Source organism: Ostrea edulis, chromosome 5 (genome assembly GCF_947568905.1).
Source record: "Ostrea edulis chromosome 5, xbOstEdul1.1, whole genome shotgun sequence".
In the NCBI taxonomy this organism is placed as follows: Eukaryota; Metazoa; Mollusca; class Bivalvia; order Ostreida; family Ostreidae; genus Ostrea; species Ostrea edulis.
The window spans coordinates 48249899-48266369 of NC_079168.1; the positions used below are offsets into that span (position 1 = coordinate 48249899).

Consider the following 16471-nt stretch of genomic DNA (forward strand, 5'->3'; position numbering starts at 1 on the left):
CCATGATTACAAAAATTCCACCATCCATTTATTAGATCCATTTGTTCGCTTCAAATAAGTTAGTTGATTGTTAAACCAAATCTATATTACTATTAATGCTGCATTACTTACCGTCTAAATATGTAAATTCCATGAAATAAACTATCACTAAATTTTCCGTTCAGATGATGACTTTCATGGCGCAATATTTTATCTCCCGAAATTATAGAGTTCCTATAGTTTGTTTTTAGCTCACCTGAGCTGAAACCTCAAGTGAGCTTTTCTGATCGCCTGTTGTCCGTCTATTTGTCTGTAAACTTTTCCAGAACCACTGGACCAATTTCAACCAAATTTGGCCAAAAACATCCTTGGGTGAAGTGCTTTCAAATTTGTTCAAATGAAGGGCCATTCCCCCTTCAAAGGGGAGATAATCACAAAAATGCAAAAATAGGATGGGGTCATTTAAAAATCTTCTCAAGAACCACGGGGACAGAAGAGCTGAAATTTACATGAAAGCTTCCTTACATAGTGCAGATTCAAGTTTGTTAAAATCATGGCCCCCGGGGGTTGGATGGGGCCACAATAAGGGATCAAAGTTTTTACATACAAATATATAGGAAAAATCTTTAAAAATGTTCGTTTCAAGAACCACTGAGCCAGAAAAAAAATGAGATTTACATGAAAGCTTCCGGCCATAGTGCAGATTCAAGTTTGTTCAAATCATGACCCCCAGGGGTAGGATGGGGCCGCGATAGGGGATCAAAGTTTTACATACAAATATATAGAGAAAATCTTTAAATATGACCCAAGGTGACTCAGGTGAGCGATGTGGCCCATGGTCCTCTTGTTAAATTAGCGATATACAAGTAGGTATATGTGGAGATACAATGTATCAGTAATTAGATAAAACAGACTATAGGAACTCTTCAATATCAGGATATAAGATATTGTGCCATAGACGGAAAATTTATAGTAACTATTTTCATTTTGGGATTTGGGACGGTAAGCAATGCAAAATTGATAGTGATAGAGAGGTACTTTAACAATCAAATCACTTATTTGAAGCGAACAGCAGTGTCACCTAAGTGCACATTAATTGCTAGAACCGACCGAAGCTAAAAGTGAATTTCCAGGCATGAATTATGAAGGACTGCTCCGAGATTCGGTGAAGGTGTCAGTCCAAATATTCAGCCAAGCCGAATCTCAGTCAAATTTAGGGCCATGATAAAGTTTCTATTACGTAGGAGTATATAAGAAGAAGAAAAATCTGCTTTGACAACAGTTAACACTATGCTTGGTCAAATTGATATGTGAACAAAGTAAAATGTTGAAATGGGTTTATATACAGTTTGGAAAGGTTATAATAATGGTTACAGTTATTGCGATAGGCTGCTGTTCTTTTTCCTAACGAGATGTGGATGTTTTGTTAAAATATCAATGAATAAAAAACATTAAATTCAAAACATGCGTGTTGTGAAGAAGTTCACAGTAAAACCATTTTATGTCTTCACCTGTTACGACTCGTCTGCATGGTTACAAGGCCTTCTTGGTACTGGGCAGTACATACCCCTGAGATCTACCGCCATATGGCTTCAAACGATGTCACTCAGGTGACATTGGAACCTTTTGTTTGCTTTCTCTCCGTTTATTGTTTGTTGTTGTTTTTTTTCTTTCGAAAAATATTTTAAAGGACTGTGCTTACATTTCATAATTACAAACTTTGCCAAAATTTTCAGTTGCCACGAGATAAGATAGATACAACATAAAATCAGCATACATATATGTGTCCATTTGAGAAAATTGTTTCGTAACATTTTATTATTACCAGATGTCACTATTTCAACCAATTTTCCGTCGAAAGCTCGAATATTTGTAAACTAGATCGCTTTGTTATATAAACACAATGGCAGCAGGCATAGAAAATTAATGACATTTGTTCGATCATAGGAAAAAAACCTCTGGTAGAAAGCTCTGCAAGAGGTGAGATATCGCAGATAGATGAAGACTGAACGAACAAATGCATCATAATGGCCCCTGTCCGGATGTCTTCTCTGGATGGGTTAGTTAAAAAGGTATGGTGTAACACGTGATTTCAAGATTCATTTCGAGATTCGGTAAAATATTCGATTTCGGGGATATGTCTTCATTTGCAATTCATAAAAGTTGTCATTTTGAGGAGTTGAAAATCATTGTAACTAGTTATCAAAGTCGAACTGATATCGTGCTCCTAGAACAATTTTCACCTTAAAATATTTAATCAATATGTTTTTAAGATGCATTTGTCTTGTCATAAAATGCAAGTACACAAATCTGATTTCGATTTATTTGATTAAGTAGAACAATATCAATGGTCCCAAGAAATGTAACAGTTTTTGTAGATTGACTGTTAAAAAGGAAAATATTTTTATAATGCTCAAGAATTTTTTCTATAAACTTTCTATTTAAGATCAATAGATGGCTTGGCTGCCATATTTGATGCAAGAATTAAATTTATATATATATATATATATATATATATATATATATATATATATATATACATATACATATATACATACACACACCACTCTTTATGTTCATTTATAAATTTTTTTTTTCAAAATAAACATTTTAAAAATAACCTCCATAAAGAAAGATGTTGAAAGAAAAGATTTCAAACACGCGGGGTTGTGTATGTATAAGTATATGACAAGTTAGAGTCTGATTCATTAAAAAGGGTAATGTATAAATTCGTAAACAGCAGCAATAAGAACTGTACACATATTTTGATGAATAAACTTGCGACAGCAACGTGGATATTCAACGCACATTGAAAGTCAGATCGAAGACCCTACAAACTATATTTGTCTTTTGAAATACATGTACCATTAATTACATGGATGTGTCAATGTTAAAAGCGTTTGACATCTTCGTACAGAATTATGTTTTAATTTCAAAATGTGCTATTCGAGGTATGGAAACAGGTTGTTGAAAAAGTCAAATAACTTTCTTGGGCATCTTAGCTATATATAACTTGGAGATTAAATGATCTATATGTCGCATTTTGTAGTAATTTTGAAGTTTTGTGGAATTTAATTAGTCACTATTGATTAGTGGATTTTTAATGAAATAGAAATATACAAAAATACGACGCTTGGATTATTTAGCATTTACATGTAGTTTACCATGGCTATAAAACAGGCGTTTCAATTATTGAATTTGAAGCACGTAATAAAAGTTTCAAAATATGTTGTTGTTTTTAAATAATGCAAATTTTCAAACTTTGGTATATGAAACATAACGTAAAATGCGATGGAAATGGGTAGTATGTCTCTTCTGGATAACATTGTCGATATTTGCATGGTCTAAACAGTGCAAACATTACAGCAAATAAAAACGACAATACTAATACATGTATGACGGAAAAAAGGCTGTGCACCGATTTTGGAGACTGTTTCGCGACGAAAGTCAATGAAATGTTAATCTTTTACAGAGACGGATCCAGAAAATGTTCAAAGGAGTTTGTACCAATCGAAATGCCGCCCTGAAATAGGGGGTAGGTGTTGGGGGGTTTAGCCCAAAGTGGCAAAAAGAGACAAGGATAGTGGGGCTATCCATCTAAATCCATCACTGCATGTAATGGCAGAAAATCTGTAATTCATATAAAGATACACTTTCAAACGTTTTGATATAATGATTAAGAAAATTATGTACGGACAGTCCAGAATATTTTGTAAGTACATGTATACGGAAGTTTAAAGTTTCCTCAGCAAAATCTATATTATAAATAGCACGTGTATTAAAAAATCTATATTATGAATAGTACGTGTATTAAAAAATCTATATTATGAATAGTACGTGTATTAAAAAATCTATATTAAGAATAGTACGTGTATTAAAAAATCTATATTATGAATAGTACGTGTATTAAAATATATGCGTTCAAGATAAAAGTTTTTATCTATGCTCTTAATTTTGCATTAGAATATTGTCAGAGCTTCAAAATGTAGATATTATATCTTAGTATGCACCATGGGCAGAGAGAGAGAGAGAGAGAGAGAGAGAGAGAGAGAGAGAGAGATTTGTGAAGGAAAACTGGCAGATTTTACAACGATATATCAGATATGATGATAACGATGTACACAATATTAACAGCACGTCAGTAAGCTCTTTGTCTGATATAGCGATTCATTCTCGGGTTTTCAATTGTTGACCTAAGTTACCTGTACTTTTCCCCTACTGTAGGTAAAGATACACCCAGGGAAAAAAGTAAACTATTCTGGATTTTCAAGAATTGTTACCTTGGCAACAGGAATACATGTAATATACCTACAAATAATCTTATTCATACTCATCATAGATTACATTTCAATATTTACTCTTGAATATCAAATTAAATCAAAAGCACATATTCATTATATACATGTTTATGTATTTCATGCTATAATGATATGGCTGATTTGACGATTCTTCGGGTTTACCAGGGTTTTTTTTTTTCAGGTAGAAAGTCAACTTTCATCAAAATAAGTACCTAACTCCGACAAAGTTGAGAGAATTGCATATTTTCGACACTAATGCTGTTGACGTGGTTCTTTCCTTGAATGAATGGAGTGTTAGTAATTCAGAAATCTCGATTAGAAAATGATGGGGATAGCGGTAAAATCATGCTTTAAAAACATTCAATATGATTTTACTTGGTACGTCAATCAAACACACTGGTGATAAATTGCATTGGATTGTAATATCTAGATTGTCTTCGAACGAACAGTCTCTTAATGATATAAACATTTGAAGAATTAACGCCCAAGATGTCAAATGTTATCTTAAAAACTGTCAAACCCCGCGGAAATTGAATTACAGAAATAATTATTGCGTAACGAGAAGCACGTGACACCGCCTCACAGATGGCCAACATATTTCATCTATCATAAATAGATAATCACTTGTTTCATATATCAGGTAATTTTAGCCCTAAATAATTGCTTTTGCAGATTGCAATATATATTTTTAACAATATTTTGCTGACGTTTAATCAAAGTTACGGCATTTCGTTTTCGTCGGCATGGGATTCGATCTCTGTCCTTTGTTCTGTAATTAATGAAGACTAATCAAGATCCTGCAGTTTAAGTACATACTGGCAGCCTTATATCCGCATCTTGGCATTTTATCTCCACAGAACCCCCCTCATCTCCATTTTATGCCTTTTGATCATTCAGTGAGTAATCATGCGAAATAGGACAGGAACAGACACATGTATTTTCTTCCATCAGGGCAATAGAAAACAAATGACACGTTATGTTCGAGACTTTTAATTGCACGTATTGAAATCGGTATGGATGACTATCAAATCCATTATCAATCTTAATTTGCGATAGAAACCCAAAAATGTAATGACGCAAATCAATGATATTTTCGTTCGAACACAATTTTACTATGAAAGATTTCAAAATATGTTGTGGTTAATCGTGTCCATACCCCTTTATGAAATAAAGACGCGTTTTCGTAGATGTTGCTACAACATCCTCGAAAACAAGAACTTTATTTCTACTCTACTACGGTTCAGAAATACACAGCTGATCGTTTCCCTATTAACTTTCGTGATGCGTGTCGTTTCTGATTGGCTTCGGTGGCTATTCCATGTCACTCCCCAATTTTTGGACTGAGGATCGAAGAACTGTCACGACAGCTTCCGAAACAGAAAACATGATTTTTGCTGGCAAAAAGTTTTGAAAGATATTTCAATTATTAATTTAGTTTGATGTTGACGGGTTATATCAATACGAAGTATTTATCTGATCTGCTTCGGATGTCAGTTTCCCATGCACACACACCCCAAAGCCAATAAAGGAAACAAAAGAAACAACTTCACACTCGTCAGTGGAAGATGGTCAGCTTGTCTGTGCATCACCATGTTTGTTTACATGTGTATTGATCTCAGAATGCAGACGATTGGTAAGGGTGTCCAGGTAGCGTAGTTGTTTACACAACCAGATACGTATATACATAATATGTATATGTATATAATATATATATATATATATATATATATATATATATATATATATATTCGCAACTCACTGCTTCGACCCGAGTTCGATCCTCGTGATCGGCAGTGATTGTATTTGAGAGGTTATGGTGGTCGCCCACAAGGACTCGTGGGTTTCCTCCGGTTACTACGGTTGACTTTCCTCCCACAAAATGAATCCTGGCATTGTGTTGGTATTTTAGGGATATGATGGACTCAGTTTTACAGCTTGGTTTTGGATTTCCTTTACATTTTATATTTGAATTGTATGTGTGATGATCCATTACACCCCTACAACTAAGCTAGAGGGGACGGGTAGGTATGGGATCGCCATTTTCCGCCGATTGTCCGTGTATATTTAAACTAAACGTGCTAATATGGAACATTGATGAATGTGTATCCGTGACCACTTAAAAATTGTCTTTTTTTAATTTTCAGTTATGTACACAAACTCTTTCTTTTATCAACAATTTCTCATCTTATTACATCTCGCAATAACATCAATGCAAATGATAATATTTTGCGTTGTAATTACATTTAGCATTATCATTAGAACATATTTCATCGCATCAAAGTTTAAGTGAGTTACCTCCTGGCTCAGGTGAGCTAAAAATCTAAAACACTATGAAAGAGATTTATTCTTTTAGGTTGCGATAATTTGGTCAGTGAAAATGATGTTCAGATTAGTAATATCATCATAAAAAACAAATTTCTTTATGATTCCTTGGTAGCGTTCCATAGAATTTCATATCAAACGGTTTTGTGTAATTGCTGTGACATAATTTGAAGCATCTTCCGTCAATATGTTTGATAGGTCGCTCCTGTTTGGCACCGCTCTTCCCGCTGAAACGAGGGAACATTTAATACGGTAGACATCTACGTACTCGGAGAACAATCATTGTGTTTTCAAACAAATAGCACAAAATCCGGCCATCTGAGTTCTCTCATCCACATAATGAAATTGACGCAAAGGAGCAGATACATATATTTTATGCTGTCTGAGATTGAGCATACTGGACAAGTAGTATGCTGAGAGATCTATTTACAATTTTTATTATGATCTGCGGCAAAATGATAGCAAAAGCTTCGCTCTCTATCATAAAGAGAGCAAATTGATTATGTAGTACCAGAATACCGATGAATGATATGGACGGAATGGAAACATGGGGGGAAACACGAATATTTACATATTTATATGATTTTTATACGGATTTTTTTGTTTTGTTTTGCAAATGCCCAAGATGCATGTCTTGGAATCATTACTACATGTATTTTCTGACTGCTCGCACTACAGAAACGTGTGTCCGCCTTATAGTTGTTTTGTTTTACTGCAATGTATACCTAGACTAATATTTTGACGACAATTTAATAACGATGTGGTGTAATATATTACAATTTATAATTTGGACAAATTGTTCTTTTGGATTTGTCAATGTCAAATCTCTATATTCCGTTATTAGATATTGTGTTTAATGTTTGTTGTTCAAAATGTATTGCGTAGACATCAACACAACATGTTTAGCTCAACTAACCTATATAAGCCTGTGTGAGGTTTCTGATAACCTGTTGTCCTTCGTCCGTTCGTAAACTTTACACATTTTTGACTTTCTCTCCAGAACCACTGGGCCAAAACCAATCAACTTGCCATAAAATATCATTGGGTATAGGGCAATTGTTAAAATGAAAGGCCACGCCCCTTTCAAATGGGAGATAATTAAGAAATAGTGAAAATATGGTGGCATCTTTTAAGAATCTTTTTCTCAAGAATCACTGAACCAGAAAAGACAAAACTTATGTGAAAACTTTCTTAAGGAACCTAGATTCAAAATTGTTCAAATTATGGCCCCCGCGTGTAAGGTGGGGACACAATAGGGGATCAAAGTTTTAGATGGGATATATTGGGAAAAAATCTTTCGAAATCTTCTTCTCAAGAACAACAGGGTCTTATCACTGTATACAGGGTTATTTTCGCCCCGTGCTATTTTCGCTTTTCTACCCTTGCAGACAGTTTCGCTCCGTTTTAAATTCGTCGGACATAGTTGTGTTAATAGAGAGATATGAGAGAAAACAGTTTCGCTCACTCTTGAATTCGCTGTGACAATGAGGGCGAAAGGGGCGAAAATAAAACAGGGGCGAGTATTTCCCTGTATACAGTAAGTCATATTCATATCCAAGCATCCTCAGGTAGTGCAGATTCAAGATTGTTCAAATTATGACCGCGATGGGTAAGGTGGGGCCACAATATGGGATCAAAATTTTATATTGGAATATTTAGCGTAAAACTTTTTTTTAAAAAATCATGATTAGGCAAATAAGTAAGCAAGTATCCCCAGATAGTGCAAAGTACAGTTTGTTCAATTTGTTGCTGCCGAAGGTTGGATGAAGCCACAATAGGGGAAAAGGTTTTATTTGGGAATATATACAATGTACTACATGTATTTGAAAAGTCTTTAACAATCTTTTTATGAACAGCTAAGCTATGATTAGTTATGTTAATAGGCAGTTATCCTCAGGTAGTGTATTTTCTTTTATTTTTTATATCGATGCTCCCAGGGGTAGGGTGGTGCCACAATGTTTTACGTGGGAATATATAGGGAAAAACTTTTGAAACCTTGTCTTCAAAAGTAGCAGGGTCATGGTTGGTTATTTTAGTATGCAAGCATCCTCAGGTAGTGTATATTCAGAGTTTATTGAAATCCTGGCCTGGGAGAGGGAGGGTGTAGGATGAGGCCCCAATAGAGGATCAAAGTTTCACATAAGAATAAATCTTTTAAGATCTTACTCTAAAGAGCAGCAGGGTTAGGCATAGTCATATCAATATGCAAGTGCAGATTCAAGTTTCTTCAAATAAGTGCCCAGGGTGTGTGTGTGTGTCTTTTTGGGCCACAATACGGATTCAGATTTTTACAAGAGAATATGTAGGGGGAAATTTGAAATCTTTGGTTTGTATGGGGTTTTTTTTATATAAAAAAATGGACCATGGTGGTTAGGGTGAGGCTAGAATTGGAGATAAAAAATTTCATGATTCATAAATATAGGACAGCCCTATGTTATGTGGATTCAAGTTGGATTAAGTCATGACCCAGTTTTGCTTAGGTGGGGGTTATGATATCAGTTTAATTTTTTAAAACTTTATTTTAAAACCTTCTGATGAAGAACCGCAGGACCAGTAAAACTCGGGTGAGCGTTGTAGCCTATGAGCCTCTTGTTGACTTGCTGTTACTGACTTATTGGTACAAGTAATAATGATGTTACATTTTGCGTGAGTGTACTATATGTCAAAACTCTGACTACTGTTTTGGCATTGTGTTCGCAAAATGCAACATCAAATCGTGCTGACTGTCAATTTCGGGTTTTCCCCCAAAGTGTTTTGATTCCATAGAGTAAAAGGCGATCACTCCGAATGCGTTTCCAATGTTGATTGATGCATTTGTCAATTGATTTATCATTTTATTGGTGCATATTATAAAATTGGTTATAGTTCATCATTTGTGTTAATCAAATATTTGGACAAGTTTCCTTTGTAACGGTTACATTAGTGGTACTTTATACAATTTATCAAAAATCAGTAGAGTGGTCCCGTGGCCTACTGGATACTCAGTGGATAGCACGTACGGAGTTGTTTCAGTTTACACTTAAAGGAAAATTTGAACAAGGCTAAAAAGTGGAGACAAGCAAAAGAAATTGTTAATGATGCACGTTTATACATATAGATAACCGTGCTTTATCGAATATTTAGGTTAAAATAACATGAAGCATAATAATCTAAAATATAACGCCTTGTTGCGGATCATCTTCGCTGGCCAAGTGTCAGATTTAGCGAATCGGACACTTGTCTGGTAGTGAAGATGGTTGCGGATAGGTGGTATGTCATTTATAACTTTATCGCTCAAAATTGACGAATCATTTCTGATGACTTGTAAATTGTTTATTCAGTATATACATACATACAAATATACATACATACATAAATACCAAGGATAATCCAACCTACTTCCGAGGGCCACAATTTGAACCCGCTTGAATCTGAACTACCTAGGGATGCTTGTATATTAATATGATTAATCGTCGCCCAGCTGGCCACAATTTCAACAAATTTGAATCTGCACTACCTGGGGATGCTTGAATATTAATATGACTAATTATGGCCCTGTTGTACTTGATAAGATTATTTCAGAGGTTTTCCGTATATCCACATGTAATAATATGATCTCCTACTGTAGCCCCACTCTACCTCCGGGAGCCATGACTTTAATCTATTTTATGTCAGGAAGCTTTCATGTAAAAAGATTTCTGGCTCTGGTTCTTAAGAAGAAGATTTTTAAATGACCCCACCCTATTTTTGCCTTTTCATGATTATCTCCCCTTTGGATGGAGCATGGACCTTCAATTAAACAAACTTGAATCCTCTTTACCCAAGCATGTTTTGTGGCAATTTTGGTGGAAATTATCCCTGTGGTTCTGGAGAAGACTTAAAAAATATTAACTGTTTACGGACGCCGGATAAAAGATCAGAAAAGCACACTTGAACTTTTAGCTCAGGAGTGCTAAAAAACAAACAAACAACAAACAAACGACATTCGCAACAAGGGTTCATATCTTTTGAACCAGTCAATCACAGCAAGTCGCCCTCCCAACAAATGTTTGCCTTGAAGTATAGCTTATTTTTGGTCGACAAATTATTACGATATAAGAACGTTGTTTGAAATGCACAAATAACAACTTGGGAAAATTCTTCGCGATCGCTTGCAATATACCGTTTCGTCATAATAAAATCTTTAGAGTAGCCTTGTTATAATTTCAAGATAATAACTACATGTATATGATATATCAAAACGAGGCAGGAGATAGTGGTACTCGCTTAGCATTGTTGTGGTATGCTCATATTACATTAAAAGATTACATTTTGACCGACGTGTCAACAATATGATTGTGCGTTCTAAAAATTTCTTTGCACGGTGTTGTGCATGATTAACAGAGTCGATTAAAAAAAATAACACTCAATTTTTCTATGAATGTGAGACTTTTTGAAGATGTCATTGTAATATTCGTTTCCTAGAGCTCTCCGTGCGTGTTATTCAACAACGTAGAATATCCATGGATGCTTTATTGGTCGGATTAGCATTATGACGTCAACGCTACTGTTTACTGAGGCATTGTGATGCCATCGCGAATTGTTTAAGAAATAATTTCATTTTTGATATGATGTGCGTATGAATACCGATGAATATACATGCATTAGGACATTCATTGCGACGCTTTACGCCAGCATACTTCCCGAAGTGTATTAAATTAGCGCTTCATGTAAAGTGCACCGGCATGAAGCGTTACAATTCATACCCTCATGTATTTTCAAACTATATTTATCGAGATTCATACGCACTTTGTTCACATCTACATCGCATTCATGAGGAAATGACTATCATTACAATTGGTAAAGATATCAAAGGCAAAAACACTGGAAATGTAAATAAGTAATTTCATTTTTGAAAATGAACTGCGACGCTTTACGCCAGCATAGTTCATGTAAAAGTTATAGTCATACCCTCACGTAAAAGTATGCTGGCGTGAAGTGTTGCTTATAGTCATACCCTCATGTAAATGTATGCTGGCGTGAAGTGTTGTCATGTATTTTCAAAACCGAACTTATTTCTTAGATATTTACATTTTACTTTCATTTCTGTCGGAATATTCCCTGCCGTTAAAATAGTCGTACTATATTTATCAAGATTCATACGGACATTGTTCTTATTCATGAGAAAATGGCTATCATTTCAATTGGTAAAATAGACATTGGAAATATAAATATTGTCAAATATAAATATACTTCAATGACGTCATATATCAAGTACCACATCATGCCACTAACTGAAAACGTCACATTTGGTGCCTGGTGTTTTGTTTTTCCAAAAACACTGACATGATATATATATACGTATTTACCAATGATCCTATTTTTAGATATCCATATGCATGTGGCAGAAATGTACATCATTTTCCAATATGATTTTGTGGAATTGAAAATGGTACAAATCTGTCAAACGTTTATTATCATACTTTAGGATCCGCAGCATTTTAAAAAAAATAAATTATATACTCTGTATACAAAAAAGTTTACATACATTCTAAAAATTTATTTCACGAGGTTGTGATTTAAACAGTTGCCTGCAAGACAATCGTTATCTCGATTTATTAGCAGTTTTCACCAAATTGTTTTTTAAAGGGTTTCGTAAACGTTTTTTGCATTTATTAGTATTCGACGAAAAATATTCTCGTCTTAAAATAAGTAGATTTGATAATATTCGTTATTTTCTGTCTTTCTGTGTGGCTAGATCAGCAAAAGGTATGCTGCATTTGGACATCAAATCATCATCTAATAGTTTTATATCGATTCTATCATTCACAGATTACTAGGTGTATTTACAAGTCAATCGAATTACTGCGTAATACCCTCGAACAAAATGGTTAAAAGATGACTAGTATTATATTACGACATACTAAATTCTCGAAATCAATAGATTGTATTTAAACGTCTAAGCGAAAGGGTATGAAAATATTGTCCCATGTTTTCCATCGTTTTCATATTCCCACATTGCAATCATCCTAGACATTTTATTATTTCTTTTTATAAATAGATAAGTGCTTCCATGGAGAAATAATTGAAGTAGTGGGTCTATAGGTTTCATACTGACAAAACATCGGGTGAATTTTTTTTTAATAGACACCATGTATATTGTTTTGTTTTCAATGTTTTGAATGCATCAACATTATGAAATTTAAATACAAAGATTCTTCATTTAAGCATTCCTTGTCGAATGTTGTAGTAGTGTGGGCAGATATACTGAACACTTTCGTTAGCCTGTTTACATCCGTCCACCGAATCTAGTTGTACTGCCAGCCAATTGCTTTTCAAAGAAATCGTTACTTCATAGTTGTGTCAAGAACAACATGCATTTTCTTCATCTTTGCAACCAAATATCACGATTTTTGATGGAAATTAACCGGAAAACATGCTTTCTGTAAAATGTTGCCTGTTTTCTCACGAATATTGACTTTTTTGTCTCTGCAAATAAATACGGACGTTAAGCCCTCTGTCAAGATGCTCTGCAATTCATTACAGATTTTCCGTTTAGATGTCAAAGTTGCACTTACACGCAAATAAGCCATGAACTCTCACTTAGAAATATAAGACCTACTAACCTGCCCTAATTTTCTAACTATACTCATGTTTTTTCTCTCTCACACAAACACCAGAGTAAGACCAGCATTACCCATGTGGAACAACCATGCGAGATTCTTTCCATTGTAAGACCGACATTACCCATGTAAGACAGCTCTATGATATTTATAGAAACTTTCATCAGTATACGAGTTTGGGATAGGGAAATTCCAACGAGGGGACAAGATTCACAGTCTAGGACGATGCTTTGCCGAGTCCTAGACAGCGAATCTTGTTTCAGAGGTAAAATTTACATATCCCACACAAGTAAATAATAAAAAATTATTCCTTTAACATTTTAAGGATATTCAGATATATTAGATGGTATGTAGCATGCGTGTATTTTCTTCAGTTATAAACCATGTAGATCATAGAGCCACATTTCTTTCTTAATTTACAGTTGTAACACCGAGTGCTAAACTGGAGTCATTTAAGAAATAAGATATAATTTTTAAGTGTTATTGGGATATGACATGAAGTTGGTATTGATATTTCCTATTTTGATATGTGTTCTTACCGAGCTTCCATACTTATATAGCAGATGACCGAAATAACGATCGGACAACACAAAATATAGTTCGTTTGATTTTTGTCCAATAAATGATTAGGAACAATATCTAAGAGAATATAAGATATAGATATTGAATTCAAAAGGTTAAAAAAAAAAAGACGGAACAGGTGTAAAATAACGGTAATTTTGAGCGTCAAGTCAACTGAATTGAAGACAAGAAGAGCGGAGTAAACTACATCCGTGATGTGATTCGGTCACAATCAGCGATATATTTGATTATTTCAAGATATCATCAAACAATTATAGCTCGCAACAATTCAATTAAAGATCTCTTCAAATAATGATGTCTTCCATTCCGAATAATTGAATTGTTAATAGCATCAATTCTTCTGCTGAATTGAAGAGCGCTATAGTTGAATTGTTGCTCACTCCAAATGAATTGATAATATCAACAATTGAATTGATGCGCGCTATAATTCAATTGAAGAGAGCAATAATTCAAATAATGCGCACATCAATTCAATTAATGCGAACAATAATTAAATTGTTACATTCTTCAATTGAATTATATTGATAAATGTGCCCATCAAAGCATAATGCTCCCATCAATTGAATTTATGCGGCATCAAATCAATTATTGCTCTCATTGATTAAATTACATTTGTAATGCGCGCATCAAATCTTCAATTATTCTTCAAATAATAAAAGATATCTTCAATTATTGAGTTTATGTTAATTTGGAGCTCCATACACATACCCAACAAACTAGACAGTGATTCATATACATGTACTTGTGTTTGAAATGAAAATGAAAACCTATTGACAATTCATGTTAATTTCCATAGTTCCCGCCCACTAACCTTTCATTTTGCATGAACTTATTTCATATAAGAAATATAAAAGATTCAGTGAATGCAAACATATGATTATTTGTGTGGCATGGTGAACGGTTTACATGGAACACTAAACGATTTGCACAGAGCGCTGCATGAATGGTTTAATTGCATGGAAAGCTGATCGGTTTGCACAGAATGATGAACAGTTTATACGGAACAATGAACGATTTTTACAAAACGGAACGCTTTGAAGATGTATTTGCAATCTTCAGGATTTGCACATCCAAGAGAGAAACTGTGGTTATTCTGCAGCTCACAAGAACAAAAAGTTGTAGGAAATCTAAACGGACAAAGACGACTTTGAAAGATGTAAATTTGATATAAGTAAAAGCATTAATTATTATCATCATTATCGACAGACATTTCTTATGCTACAACATGGAACTCGTGTACAGAGAAGTTCTCTCGAGCTATGTGCTTTAACAAGATTTTCATTAAAAAGGTCTGTCTGATTTGAACATATTTTTTAGTATAAGTGCATATTATACAAACTGTTTGAACACAAGTTCTTTCAACTTACGGGGCTCTCACCTTACATACAACTGTCAATATACTAATTAATATTATAAATAGACATCATAATTTCTTAGTTACGTTAAATAAATGAATATATATACATGTATTAAAGGTCAGTTATTTGAATACAGCACGGTGTTAGGTAGTAGTAACAGCCAATCTTCCAGATCTGTCTATTGAAGTTTTGAACTTTCCTGTAATTGTAAATATGAACACACTTTCGTAAGAAAGGAAAAGAAATAATGTTGAAAAACTAATATTTATTGTTGGGTAACACAATAAATTCAACAGGGGCGATGCGTACTTGTGCAAAGTACGACTGTAAACAAGTGTACCACGATTAAAAACGAGTGAGAGAAAACGTGTTCAGGTCCGACTTCTATTGTTTTGCGTTTAAAAAATGAGCAAGACTTGCGTATCGAAAACAGACAACCGTATTCGTAATCCCTCCCTATCGGTAACATACAACCTGAATACAGCACTGAGCGGGCACCTACTAAAATTGTGAAATGCATCGTCCCTAGGTTCAGACTCCAGGGCAGGGCTACATGTTCATGGATTATATTCTGAAAATGTATGAAATATATAGAATTTTTCCGATTTATTCCTGGACACTCGGTTGATTATCTATTATGAGCTAACGGCTTTCACATATGTCGCCTAGATGGCATTATTCAAAGTCTTGGAATGCCAGGGGCTGAGATGACCATAAATCAAAAATGCATAGATTCATTGAAAATCTTTTTTACTCATGTACATTTAGCAGAAATCATAACCATACGCATGGTTCTAATGAGCTTTGAGCCTTCCTGATATAATTGTGAAATCCACGCCCCTTGGGTATAGGAATGAAGAAGGGGCGAAGTTGATAAATTTTTGTTTGATTTTCTGTTTTATTCTTTAAAAAATCAGAATTGTTTTAGAACCAACTTTATTGTACCATTCTGTCGTGTTTCAAAGATTATGCAATTTTTAAGATATATTTTAAAGAAATTTTAGACATACAGATTAGGTATATCCAATCTCCTTCTTTCTCACATTTTCCAGATTCTTTGAAACGGAACCAAGTGTGAAAAAAGTGTTTCCAAAAATTGTCAGAATAAACGATTCGAACGAACTTGAACTAGATATGGACATGGAGAGTTTAAGCCGTCACGCTTCAAACGTCATGCACAGTCTTGGGGCGGCAGTAGAGAGTTTGGATCAGTCAGAGTTTTTCAATGGCATAGTGGAAAACATAGGACAGTCTCACGGACAGCGGAAAATTAAACCGAAGATGCTTGAGGTATGGAAACAGAAAATGGAAAGACTGTGACTATTATTTAAAACTAGTGTTCTATCATTTG

The 16471-nt window shown here is 34.4% G+C and overlaps 1 protein-coding gene across 1 annotated transcript in view; it reads left to right on the forward strand.

The window, feature by feature from the left end:
• Positions 1 to 16471, forward strand: part of LOC125650890 (uncharacterized) — a 29479-nt gene that overhangs the window by 12092 nt on the left and 916 nt on the right. Inside the window, exon 2 of the mRNA XM_048879462.2 lies at positions 16173 to 16410. Coding sequence (XP_048735419.1) covers positions 16173 to 16410 — 238 coding nt within the window. The remainder of the gene's footprint in view (positions 1 to 16172; positions 16411 to 16471) is intronic.